This window comes from Gadus macrocephalus, chromosome 16, assembly GCF_031168955.1.
Source record: "Gadus macrocephalus chromosome 16, ASM3116895v1".
Classification (NCBI taxonomy): domain Eukaryota; kingdom Metazoa; phylum Chordata; class Actinopteri; order Gadiformes; family Gadidae; genus Gadus; species Gadus macrocephalus.
The window spans coordinates 12,372,144-12,385,545 of NC_082397.1; the positions used below are offsets into that span (position 1 = coordinate 12,372,144).

Here is a 13,402-nt window from a genome sequence, read left to right on the forward strand (position 1 = left end):
TCATCTTGGTTTGGATGAAAATGCCTCGACGGTGCTCCCATAAGGCTAATGTTATTGTCCTAGTTCAACTAAGACCATGCCAGTGTTGGTTTCTAGTGTTCCTACCCCTGCGGGGGGTTCTTGTCCAGCCAGCCCATTTTAATGACCGCGCTCTGGTGGGCGGAGTCTTCTTTTGGAGGCAGGCCCAATGGGCCGCAGGACGGCAGATAAAGACTGCCTTGTGTTGACACAGGCTCGTAGTCCAACCATGAGTCACGACTGAAACAGACACGCGCACACAAAACAACATTGGTGCAAGGAAACATCCTTGGCATTCATAGTCAAGCCACTCAATGTTGCCAAAGTGATGTGGAGAATACTTAAGTATTCGAGATTCATAGCTCAGATCAGATCAGATAATAGATATGGGTCCTTGGCACATCAATCACCATTGAAAATGAGTTACCTTATCACAGTGATGTGAGTGAAACAGTTATACAATGGTAATACAACAAATGAGCAGATGAATTGATTGCTAGCCTCCACATAACTTTGATTTGCCGTGTGTGTCCCTTACTGGTTAGCATTTGACTCGTCGTCATCCAGTAGCTCGTCATCGCTGCACAATGAACTGATACGCTTTTTCTGCCTTGGCACGGGCAGTAACATATCCTGTTTGATGAGACAACTGTCACTCTCTGCTCGCAGTGGGGATTGCTCTCCAATACAGAGCCCATGTCGCCATCTCTTACCTTGTCTGGTGAGTTAACTAAAAGGCTACTTGGGATAAATGGCTCTGTATAATCAGAGTCATCAGAACTGTCCTGTTTTGATGCTGAAACACACACACACACACAGAGTGAGAGTGAGGGTGAGATATTACAGCTGGCAACAGAGTTAGGCCTCAAGTGGAATGATTATATTGAAAACAACTTTACTAATAGAGATATCATTATTGGTAAAAAATAAAATGGTCTCTGCCGTCATTTAGGATGACACAACTAATTAATAAATAATAACAGGCATGTACAAGTTTTCCAAAAACTCACAAACAAACGGCTATGTTTGTGTGTGTGTGTGTGTGTGTGTGTGTGTGTGTGTGTAAGGCTACATCTGTAGTGAAAAACAGATGAAAATCATCTGCCGATTTCTCACAATCACAACAAAAATGTCTGGCTTGTCTAACTGTCAAATAAATACCAAATTAGAGTATGAAAACTGCTACATTATGCTACAGGTGCCTGTGTGTGTGTGTGTGTGTGTGTGTGTGTGTGTGTGTGTGTGTGTGTGTGTGTGTGTGTGTGTGTGTGTGTGTGTGTGTGTGTGTGTGTGTGTGTGTGTGTGTGTGTGTGTGTGTGTGTCGAATTAAATATAGTGTATGATATTAGCTATGTGTATTAGGGAAATTCCCTCCACAAAAGGTCCTTCTGACGTCAATGTGTTTCTTGTTTCCCCTCTACGCTTCCTGAGCACCAGGCAGGAAGGCGGACACCCTAGGGTCATTCCCAAACAGGATATCAGTCATCTACAGAAGGTGGAGTGCCTTTTATATTTGGTTAGGATGGTGGTGTGCCTGAGACCTGAAAAGGCTGGGAGCCAATGTTCTACCATAATTTATTACAATTGGTTAATTTGGCAATTCTGCCTCAAATTCTTGGCAACTTCACTTTATGTGACGACATAAGCAGTGAGTTTACATTTTGATGCTTCTTTGATATAGAGGCCAATGCTTTGCTGCCATGCTGGTTAACATGTAAAATATGCTTAACACTATAGGATGGAGTCTCCATCATCATTATACTATAGAGAAAACAGTATGATGCGTACAGATTCTCTATTCTCCATCGCTTGTTTCTATATGGCAGCACCTAAAGCAGTTGCTATTCTTATTTAATGAATGTTATGTACCCGAAAGACTCTTGCATTTTTTTGGGGTACATATTAATTGATGCAAGTCACTTTTTTGACAAAAGCATCAGCTAAAAAAATGTAATGCAATGTAATACAGATACATACATGGCGCTCTTTGATCATTCCCTGGTCTGAAGGTGCCAGTAGGCTGGTCGGGGCTCAGTACTCACCAGTGATGGAAGGGGGCCGCCAGAGGTCTCTGGCCGGCAGGGCTGGCTGTGCGCTCGTCAACACCTCAGGCTGCTGAGGATCCAGCGGCAGGCGCGGGGACGGTTCTTCGGGTGTCTTGGGCGTCCTGACGCGGGGCAAGGCGGCGGGCGCTGGGTCATCGGACAAGGCCACTCTTGGATGGACGGGGCTGGGTGAGGGAGGAACAGAGGAAGGGTCAATGAAGGCCGGGGACAGGCCGGGGGGAGGGTCCTCCACGCTCTCCGCGGTGTCCAGTGGTCGGCCGAACATCCCGAGGAACCGGCTGATTCTCTGCATGGCTTCTCCGGAGAGGTGTCCGTCCCTCCGGGCGCCTTTGTCATGCCTCCGACTAGTAGACGGGGGGGATAGCTCATTGGCTAACTGTTCAGTTGGTCAACAAACTACAACAGTGCTACTTTCAAGAAGCTACAATCTGTGCCTCAGGAATGCCCATGGAGACGGCTGTCGTTTCAGTTCGATCTATCCCAAGCTGACCTGTACATGTAGAAATGCTGATCCTGAGCAGTTCAACAAACCCTCACGCCGTCATGCTCCAGCACAATCCAACTGGTTTGGTCCTACCCTTTACTCAACATTCGCTCCCTATACCTGCATACAGGAAGCAAGCCTGGGCCTGCACCCTACCAGGTCTGCATACAATCTCAGCGTAAACACCACATACCTTTGGATACCACTCTACAAGCAAACATACATTAGGCAGACAATACAGGTACAAGCAAACATACATTAGGTGGGTGGCTATCCCACTGCATCCGAGTCTGAATATGATGAGCAGATCTGAAGATCTGTTGGATCTATGCTGAGAGAAGTTATTTGGAAAGATTCTGATTCATTCATTTACTTGTGCAACGCAAAGCGAAGATGTCAAATGCACATGTGAATTATGTGAGTGGTCAAAGTACGTAGTTTAAATTATGGGAACGGAGAGCGGGACAATCGTGAAATCATATGTGATCCATTATTGTGAAAGTTCAGTCTTTTCTTCTTCCCTCCTGTTCACTTCCCCTTTAAGAAAATGATCAAGATTTATGTACGGCAAGAAAGACTAGGGAAGACGTTGGAAGGTGAAGGGTAAGTGGCTCCAAGCAGCTGTCCTCCAACCACTCAGCTCTAGAACATAAATGAACTGGCACCAGTTGACAGTTCTTTGTATGCTTTACACGTGACCTATGGAGGCGCTAGGAACAACAACAGGGATCTATTAGGGGCGAGCCGTGGGACATTGGATTGTCAAAACGAAATGTTGTTGTTCTTGTGAGAGCAACACACGATGTCTATGTTGTGAAGTAGTGCCTCCAGCTTTAATGAGGCTGGTTTTCAATCGCCTTGCCAAAGTGGTTAAGCATTTCCAAATAAACAAACAACTGTGGCAGCCCAGTTCAGTAACATTTATACCACTTTTTTTTAAAGCCAAGCTAACTATTTTCTTCTCACAATAAACGTAAGACATTTACAATCAAATACAATTGATTAAAAATAAGCGTCCCTATTAATTATCCTTTCAAAGTGCACCCAATCCAATCCAAGCCAAGTTTATACCACAAGAGCGCTGACCTTTTTCAAAATCCAGTTTGAAATCAGGAACTCATTTACATTACAATTAACCATTTGATTAGCATACGGCCCTGTATCTTATCAGAAACAATCACTGATACAGTCCAGAGCAGATCACAGCCACATCAGGCAAGTTTGACAACCTATTAACACACACACACAACGTGGTGTAAATGCTTGCAGCAAAATCAGAGCCAAAAGGGGGAGAGGGAGCCGGCAGGCAGAACAAAAAAAAGAAAGGAGAAGTAAAGTATAGGATCTAGTCTTACCTGTTCTGGCATGTTTCAAAATTCAGAGAAATAACAGAGAAAGAAACAACATGTAGGAAGGAAGAGCAAAGAGGAAACGGCTGGCTTACTAGAAAAGGTAGGAGGAGACGCGCATGTGTGGAAACGGAGTGAGTGCGCAGACATGAAGAGTAGAACATCTGAAAGTACTTCCTAGTATACAGCTCACTTTCTTTGCTAAGTTCTTCCTCCTGTTCCATTTTTCTATCTGTCTCACAGCTGATACCCAATGCAGTCCAACGGCTATCGCTCCGTTTCACTTCCTGACCTTCTCCACAGCTCTTCTCTCATTTGAATGAGAGCAGAGGCCCAAAACGTAACATTTAATATAAAAATAACCTTATAACCAGCATAAGTGTTATCACAAACAAACCATGAATCTCGGCCCTTACACTTTCCTTTTTAGTGACAACATAAACTAATAGACGAATAAACCCACTGACATGCAGACACATATGCACCCCAAATAATGTCAACCCAAGCACAGAGAGAGATTGGTCCTAAACATGACTCCCCACACAACTGAAATTATCCGTCTGTGCCATGATTTTAATCAAGCTCAATCAGTCAAGCTTAATCAATCAATAAACTATTTTTAAATGTACTGCTCACATTCTATCATCAAAATCTCTTATATGACTCAAAGTAGGAACACAAGCAGTTAGAAAATGTATCCACTAGATGGCAGCGTTGTTTCACATTGGGAATTGGAACCAACTGTTGTTTGTCAAGCCTGTCTAGTAAACTGTGCTAAATACTTCTGAAAGACTCAAACAACCATTAAAGTAAATTACTTCACATAAAAGGGAAACCTCATTAGATCAGCATTAAAAACATCCCCCGCCAAAATAAAATATCATAATGGAACAGTTGCTGGGCAGGTAAGCAAGTGAAATCTCACCTGTGGCCACGCCGAAACCTGGAGAGCTGCACCCTCTCCCGGGGCCAGGACATCTGGGATGCCGCCGGAGCCGTGCTGGCTTTAGGAGGCAGGGGTGGGGCAACAATCTCGGCCTTCAACTCTGGTGGTAGGGAGTAGTTGGAGGAAGGGGAGGTGGAGGTGGAGGAGGAGGAGGAGGATGCAGAGGAGGCAGTGGATGACGACAAGCAGGAGCGGGGTAAAGGCGGGGTGGTGGCGGGAGAGGCGGGTGAAGTCCTTCTCCCTTCGCCGCCGCCCCCCCTCCGAGGAGCGAGTGGGGGGAGCAGAGCCAATGTCTTGGGGCGTGGAAGGGGGGAGGGCGGGGGGGCGGGGGAACCAGGAGGCTGGACGGCCGTCTGTGTGACGGGGGGAGGGGTCTGGAGGGTGGGGGTGGTGTGAAGGCTGGGGCCCTGGCTCCTGCTGGGAACGTCGGGGGGCGGAGGGGTCCTGCTGCTGGGGGGTGGAGATGAGCCAGCGGGGACCGGGACAGGGGGGCTGGGGGTGGGGAGGGTGAAGCGCTGAGGTGGGCGGTTGGGGGTGCTCCTTGGGGGGATGGGGGGCAAGGCAGGGTCGCTGCCGGGATCTTCAGGGCAAGAGGCGCTATGCTTAGTCCTCTCCCTGGGCACGGGCCTTGGCCTCCCCTCTTCCGGCCCTCCGTCTGCCTCGTTTACTGTCCGGGCTCTCGGTCTATCCCGTTGCAGCCGGGGCGTCCTCCCCTCCTCCCCGGAGTCCCCCCTCCCTTCCTCCGATCCGGACCTCTCCGAGGAGCGTGCGGCCCTCTCCCGGGGGGTAGGCCTCGGCCTCTCTCTGGGGACAGGCAGGACTTCCCTCCTCTCCTTTGGGACGGGCCTCTCTCTATCGGGCGGTACGGGCACGGGTCTCTCCCTCTGGGGCGGCTTGGGGCACAGGGCCGCTCCCCTCCCCTGCTGTTGCGCCGCCACCTCCTCCGCCGCGACGGCTTGGTTGGGACGGGGCCTCGGGGAGCCCTGTGTGTCTGGCTGCTGATGGGGAGGAGGGTGGGTAGGGGACTGGGACTTGTGCAGGCTGGCCAAGATGCGTCGCCGGTGTCCCGGCAGCGTGACTCCCAGACTCTCCAGCTGTTCCAGAGAGAGGCTCTGGCATTGCCCCAGCGTCAGCAGCCCGAAGTCTTGGAAGGCGTCGCAGTACTGCTCCAGACGCAGGGCACACAGCCAGTCCCACACAGACACACACATCTCAGACTGGGACATGGTCGATGAGTAGGGGCGTCTTTCTTGTGTGCTGGTGGATGCGATGGATCACTCTTCAGGTCATTTCTTCGTGCAAGCCAGCTGTGAAAGTCAAAGAACATACATGACTAAGACAGATATGAAGAAATTTGTTCAGGTGATACATACCATTCTTTCAAGAATTATGCAAAATCCACAGAACAACTGTCTGATTTTTGCGAGAAATTATCCCCAGGTTCCTTCTATCCTACGGCAAGAAGTAAAACAAAACTTTTCCAACCCAGGAAACCTTTCTAAAAGCAATGCAGAATGAAAATGAGAAAAAAGGCTTTTGATGATGCTTTAATTGACTATGCTTTTTAATTTGCCAGACTGTCAGAATAAATAGAAAAAAATAGATCGATTTTTATAGGTTTGCCAATTATATTTTGCTGGGGTTATAAACAGAGCAGCAGGCACAAGATCTCTGGGCAACTGTCTGCCCAATGCAGTTATTCACACATTACACACATATGTCTGTAAGACCAGTCTCTGAGTCTGTATGGCAGGATGTTAATTTTTAAGATTTAAGAAGTGCCTAAATGCATTTTCAAAAAGACCATTATTAAATCAAACATATATTCGAGATTGTGTACAATACTCCACAGTTTTAAAAAGTATGAGAAGGTTATCCTATTTACCCGGTTGTTGATGGGCTTGATAGTCTGGGCCATATTTTATGCACCTCTGCACTTTCAGCTCCATACCAGATTTCAACATACAGTTTTGACTTCCATTTACAAAAAGCTTCATTTTATCTTTCTTAACTTTTTTTTTTTTTTTCTTTGTTTAACTTTTAAACTATTTTGTTAATAATTTATTTCCAGCCCTTAGTCATGATCTCCTCTATTAACCTGTCCTGAGTCACCACTACCTAACTAGCAACCAACTGTTTAAATGTGCAAACACTTGCTAAAATTATGAAGTGAGGATGCCTGCATTGTTCATTGTAAATGTCAACTTCTCCAATGTATTTTTAGTTCCTGGTCCGTTCCGAATCAACACAGATAGTCATAGTCGAAGTAGTTACAAACGACAAAATCAATAATTTTTGCGTAGCTGTATGACACTTATAATAACAATAATTACAACGACAATACAATTACAAACAGATTAACATAGATAATAGAGTTAGTAGTATAAGAAGCCCTGTATGGTACTTCATACTCCCATCACCGGACAAAATTAACTTCCTAATTTTTGAATTGAGGAACAAGCCAAATGCAAGTGTTATTAATGGGCCACATGACAAATGAGGCAAACGTGTAAGATAAGCACCCATGGCTTTTAAAATGTAACTATGGCAAGACAAATTGTATGTTGCATAAGAAAACATGATGCCTAATGTAGTACTGGAAACACACACACACACACACACACACTCTCAGCTCATAGCCTCATCGTCCTCTTATTACTTTCCTCAGTGACACGAGTTTGAAGAGTTCACACATTTGAAGAGTTCACACACAGCATTTCTTGTCAACATGTTTGGTCTGGTAAATATCTTGTGATTCATGACACTGCATGAACTGAACTGTCTACAAACACTTTCAGAACAACACTTTTGTGTTCCTGGGCCCTTTTCTGTGTAGCATGGGTCACATTCTGCTCTCCAATCCCTTTGAGTCTCTCCTATTCTGTGTTCAACTCTATAAACAGCGTCTCTGTGTTGCCTTAACAATGGGGCATTCTGTTGCCTAGGCGAGCATTCACGCACGCACGCATGCACGCAAGCACGCAAGCACACACATAAAAGCATGCACATGAACAAACACTGCAGACAAAATTATGAGGAAACGAAGCAGCATATGGTCAAGGTGCTCAATGCAAGGCCACGTATTCTACCAGACAGCCATGGTGTGCGTGTGTGTGTGTGCAATCAGAAAGGGGGCGGTTGTGTGGGAAAATTTAAGAAACGAAAATATAATTATCTTCAATTAGGACCAGAAGCTGGCCTTACTATTGCTGCCATATCTGAACGCTTTCTAGAAACCCAAAATAGACTACTTGGTGTTTGTTTACACATTGGAGAATTTCCAAGCACTTTGGTCAACATGAATTTACCGTCCAAGCTTTCTCAAAGTCGTCCTCGCTCTCCCTGTTTCAGCCCCACTGTTATAATCACACCCCATCTCTGTATAATAGATTGTCCATCAGAGAATTGTGCGTACGTGTGTGTGTGTGTGTGTGTGTGTGTGTGCACGAGCTAGCGAGCGAGAGAGTATGCGAGTGAAAGTCACACTTCCTGAATACATGAGGGACGTCAAACCTGATGTGATGATCCTGATATGTAATCAGGATCATCACATCAGGTTTGACGTCACACGTACAAGAAGCCTGTTCAGGCCGGAAGAGATAGAGAATCAAAGGCTTCCACTTCCTCCAATATATTTTCAGCTCTTTCATCCCAATGGCAACATAAAGTTCAAAATGGTTCTGCAAACAGATCACACGTCAGCATTTTTGAATACTGCATATTTTGAATACTACAGCTATCTTAGGACATTGCGTTATATGACCATACATTTCCAATCGTAAATGACCAATTGTGCAAACTTTGTACGAAACAATGTTTTTTTAATTCTGCGTAGGCCCGCTGAATGTTTTAGAGAGGTCAGCCAGTGGCAGGCTGAAGCTGATCCTAAGTAGAGTGGGCATCTAGATCATAATGACTGTCAGACCTGTCAGTGTGTTATCACAGATACATGTTTACATGCTCCTTCCACTTATTAAATCTGCTCATCACCTTGGCCTGCTTGTTAGGACAGGGAAACAAACATTGTTGTGAAAGAGGTTTGTGCCCCAATGCAGAAACCTCTTCCAACAGCAGTACGAATCAGTGAGTCGCAAACAACATTGTTTACATTCAACCTTCTAATTCCATGAGGAAGTATCAACTGCAGCATTCTAATGAAAATGTTGTTATTTTTTGGCTTGTTGAAGTCAGTGTGGAAGAGAATTTCTGACTAATGTTACGGGACGTAGAACACAGGGGAAGTGTTGTTCTAGAGGTTTAGCCTCATTCTTCAAATTGGGACTGTAAATCACGAGTCTTGTGACTCGGCCTTGCGGACACACTAAGCGACTGGGAATGTATGGCACAGTTCTTAAATTCCATTAGGACTTGGGGAAATCGGAAAACAAAGACATGATATGTCTCAGATCTTTGAAAAAAATAGAAATGTATTGCATGTTTTTCAATGTTACACTTTCTTTCTTTTTTTGTCTAGGCATTCAACATTTTAAACAGTAGGCTAATTATAGACTTCATTTCCAGCCCTACTTTTTTTACAGCTAGGAAATTAAACTGCTTTCAGACCTTCTGCTTTTCAGTACAGAATGGACCCTCCCACTTAATTCAACTCCCTCTCATCCACAGCCCCTTGACCTTCTCCCCATTTCCTGTTATCTGTTTCCCATTTAAGGTCATTTCTGGTTATTATTTAATATTAACATAGGAGTGAACACCCATCAAATGTGGTTAAAACAAATAACATGGTTGCATCAAGTAAATAGCTGAACAGAAAAGCTTTTTATAAAAATCCAGTAGGCAAAAAAGTATCTGTTTCTCTCTGTGTGTGTGTGTGTGTGTGTGTGTGTGTGTGTGTGTGTGTGTGTGTGTGTGTGTGTGTGTGTGTGTGTGTGTGTGTGTGTGTGTGTGTGTGTGTGTGTGTGTGTGTGTGTGTGTGTGTGTGTGTGTGTGTGTGTGTGTGTGTGTGTGTGTGTTAAGGCCTAAAACATTTTTTTGTTTGGTTCCGGTTTCCGACCGACCCTGTCAATTTATGTGCGACCCAAATTATTTTATGAGCTTTAAAAAAAAAAAAAAAAAAAAATTATGCAAACTATAATCACGTTTTGGTACAGCACCTCTTCATTCTGTGAAAACAACCTCCGCTGCCGCTGGAAAAAATAAAATAAAAAAATAAAATAAATTCCCTACCTACCCATGACCTCAACTGACAACCAACAGGAACCAAACTTTTTTTTTTTTTAGGCCTAACCACGATAACCACAGCGGAAGGCTTTCTGACATAGACCTGTAGAAGAAGACTAAACTAGCAAGCTATTATAACACACAAGTCAAGCCTTCTTCAAAGGTCCAATAATTCCCTGCGCTATAGGTACTGATATGTTTTTGTATCTTAAACCACAAGTTTGTATCTGAAAAGAAGACATTTATTGGACTGAGCCTAAATTATGTTATTAAGACACAAATTGCTTAGCAAGAAATCAGATAATCCTACAAGAACATTTATGAAAAGTATATAAAAGTGATTGTGATTACCCTAAACTTTCACTGAAATAACTGCCACCAATAACCGCACAGCTGTACATGAAAATGCCACAACAATTAACTGGGAGACCCTTGTATTTATAAAATGGTTACCTTCAACACATGCTGTTATCCTGCTGAATGTCATTTTCTAGAGCTAATTTATGCATTTCAAGAATGTGGACTGCCCACTCAACTTCCTTTCACAGCTTCCTGTATCTGGCTGACCCCTTTTGAGAGCAAGATATCAAGTCATCATCGGCAGACTGTGAATGATGAGACGTGCAATTTGGGAATGAAAGAGTGCTCACAACCACAAAACATGTTAGCAATCTGACTAACAGTAGTGGCCCATTGCATTTGCTATAGTTCCTGTTTCACTCACTTCACAACTCAGTGTGACTCAGGGGTGAGTTGTAGTTGGAGAGAGAGACAAAGAGTGTGAGAGAGAGAGAGAGAGAGAGACAAAGAGTGTGAGAGAGAGAGAGACAAAGAGTGAGAGAGAGAGAGAGAGACAAAGAGTGAGAGAGAGAGAGACAAAGAGTGAGAGAGAGAGAGAGAGAGAGAGAGAGAGAGAGAGAGAGAGAGAGAGAGAGAGAGAGAGAGAGAGAGAGAGAGAGAGAGAGAGAGAGAGAGAGAGAGAGAGAGAGAATGAGAGACAAAACACATGATATTTAAAAAGGTATTCAGCTGGAATTTGTCGTTCAAAACATAAGTGAGAACCTCCAAGGACATACCACCAGTTTAGTCTATTCTCTGATATGGTAAAAAAAAAAAAAAAAGCCAAGGCGGAAGAACAAATGCTTAATCCTATTTTCAATTAAACTTACTTTATATTGCTTCAGTGGATAGGTAATGTATTAGATGTAGCTCAATATTTACATATAATCGCCTGCAAAATTAATAAAAGTGATCACAACCCTATAGACAAAATATACAATATCTGCTTTTTGCATACAATGTATACAAACAGTTATTGCCAAGCATTGTCCAAGAAATGCTCAAAAGTAAAGAAAAAAAAGGAATTAGAAAGTGTTGCATGAACCCCCCAAAAAAAACCTTAATTTGGAGTTCCTCAAAAGTTCTGGCAAAGTAACATATTTGAATGTAAGGAAATACAACAAGAGGTTGTGGCCATGAGTACTGTGGTGCGCCGATGCTTTGACCCTGACATGTTGAAAATAGTAACGGGCTGGGAGTAGGCCCACAACCCGGTTCAGTGCAAGGTGCTAACGCACAACATGACGTGCATCCACGATAAAGCATCACTAGCAAGTCATGAGTTTACTCGGCTGTGGTAACTGCTCCTAACAGAAGTCGGAGCGGGAGGACGAACACATTATACATTCAAACACTGGGAAGTGGAGAAGTTAACAGTCACATCATGAACGGGTTGTCGAGGAACACCCCCCCCCCCCCCAAAATAAATAAATAAACAGGATAAACAAACGCGTCGGCGTCCATTCCGTGCATATTCCTTCCGAGGGAAGGTTTACCGAGGAAAGATAGCGGCTTTTCATGATAACACAGTATGCAGAACTAACGTACATTTCACAGTTGTAAACCTGATTCCAATTTGAACAAGCATCTACTCCCACCAATCTGTGCGAACATTTAACCAGGAGTTGGTTAATGGTTAATCCGTATGGTAAATATTAGTTTTAATAATTTCGAGTTGTTTCGGGAGGAAAGCAGAGACTGTACAAAATTGGTTGAAAATGAGTTTTGGTGATAAACACATGTAATTCGGGAGTTTTTTCCTCACCTTCAAATCTTGGTAAGTACTCCAAACCGTGGGCTACAGGGTTTTGGACGAATGACTGGCTGGCGATAAGAGCGAGACGACGGTAGGGTCTAACATGTTTGTCCAGCCAGCGGAGGAGAAGCAGTGGTGGTGGTGCTCGGTCGCAACCTCACTGTCGCCCAGACCAACCAGCCCTCACACCGTCACGTGACAGCCAGAATGCGAAGGGCAGCCACCTCGTTCCCTTTTTAGGCCACTACAGCAAAACGATCAATATTGTGTTCCCTCTACAAACTTTAATCGGCGTGCATCCTGGGATGTAAACAGATGAATAGACCGAACTATACAGACTATGTGGTCAAGTCACATACACTAGCCATGTGCTTGGTAACCGCTGCTTAGAGTGTCAGCGAGTGCGTGTGAATTGTTAAATGTTGTATCAGTGATGATAAACCACCTGGATCATTTGTTTTTCCTAAACTGTCACTGGCCTTTAGAGACCACTAGAGGTCAGCCAATGATCATACGAATATGAGTCATAAGTGCAGGGCCTGCCTGCCCATGTGCCATTCTATCATGGGACAGACCGAAACAAGTACTATGCCTACTAATCTATTAAAACGACAAAAAATGCCTTGCTATTGCAGTTAAATTACACATGAAAGCAAAACGTAAGAATCCCATCAAGCCTTTAATTTGATTAGATGGGTTAGGGCTTCAGAAACAGTTTACTGCAGAAAGGCAAGACACTTTGGTCTTGACATAAACTATGAAACACTATTATTTATTTACACTTAAACTAATCCTAGTCACTGCTGAAATTCAGTCCAATTTCAGCAGTGACTGAAATTCAGTCCAGTCAGTCCAATGTACCATATTTAATTCGATTCTAGTTTGTATGTGTTCTAGATGAATGTGGTTGAATGAAAAGTGTGATCGAATGAAATAATGGAATGCATGATGAACTCCAATGTCAAACTAAATAAGTAACTAAATACTGTGTAAGATTAAGCATCCCTGTCCATAAACCTCCAGCCTACTTGTCACTCACTGTTGTTCTTTGTTTTAAAAAGCATTAAAAAGACGAATACAAAGTGACTCATGTGTTTTACGTCAAGGTGATCCTTACTACGGTACTCTCTCAGGCCATTAGTGATCACACAGAGCCCATCCCGGAGGACATGACGTATGATACCACGCATTGTTTGTGTGCCTGAAGCGTTTTCCATGCACAGTTTTGCCAGTGTACCTCAGATCCAAATGAGTTCTGAAGAGGAA

At 44.0% G+C, this 13,402-nt stretch overlaps 1 protein-coding gene across 5 annotated transcripts in view; it reads right to left on the minus strand.

Annotated features, from left to right (window-relative positions):
- The window catches only part of LOC132474821 (arf-GAP with Rho-GAP domain, ANK repeat and PH domain-containing protein 1-like), a 36,613-nt gene extending 30,495 nt beyond the window's left edge, over positions 1-6,118 (minus strand). For 4 of the 5 annotated variants that reach the window (XM_060075692.1, XM_060075691.1, XM_060075689.1 and 1 more), the window contains exons 1-5: positions 4,843-6,118; positions 2,061-2,248; positions 732-814; positions 557-651; positions 106-258 (exon numbers count right to left, since the gene is read on the minus strand). In XM_060075692.1, the coding sequence (XP_059931675.1) occupies positions 106-258; positions 557-651; positions 732-814; positions 2,061-2,248; positions 4,843-6,089 (1,766 nt within the window). In that variant the 5' untranslated portion in view covers positions 6,090-6,118. Of the gene's footprint in view, positions 1-105; positions 259-556; positions 652-731; positions 815-2,060; positions 2,249-3,923; positions 4,304-4,842 lie in introns of those variants that run through there. The other variant, XM_060075694.1, reaches the window with a different exon arrangement.
- Between the last annotated feature and the right edge of the window lie 7,284 nt (positions 6,119-13,402).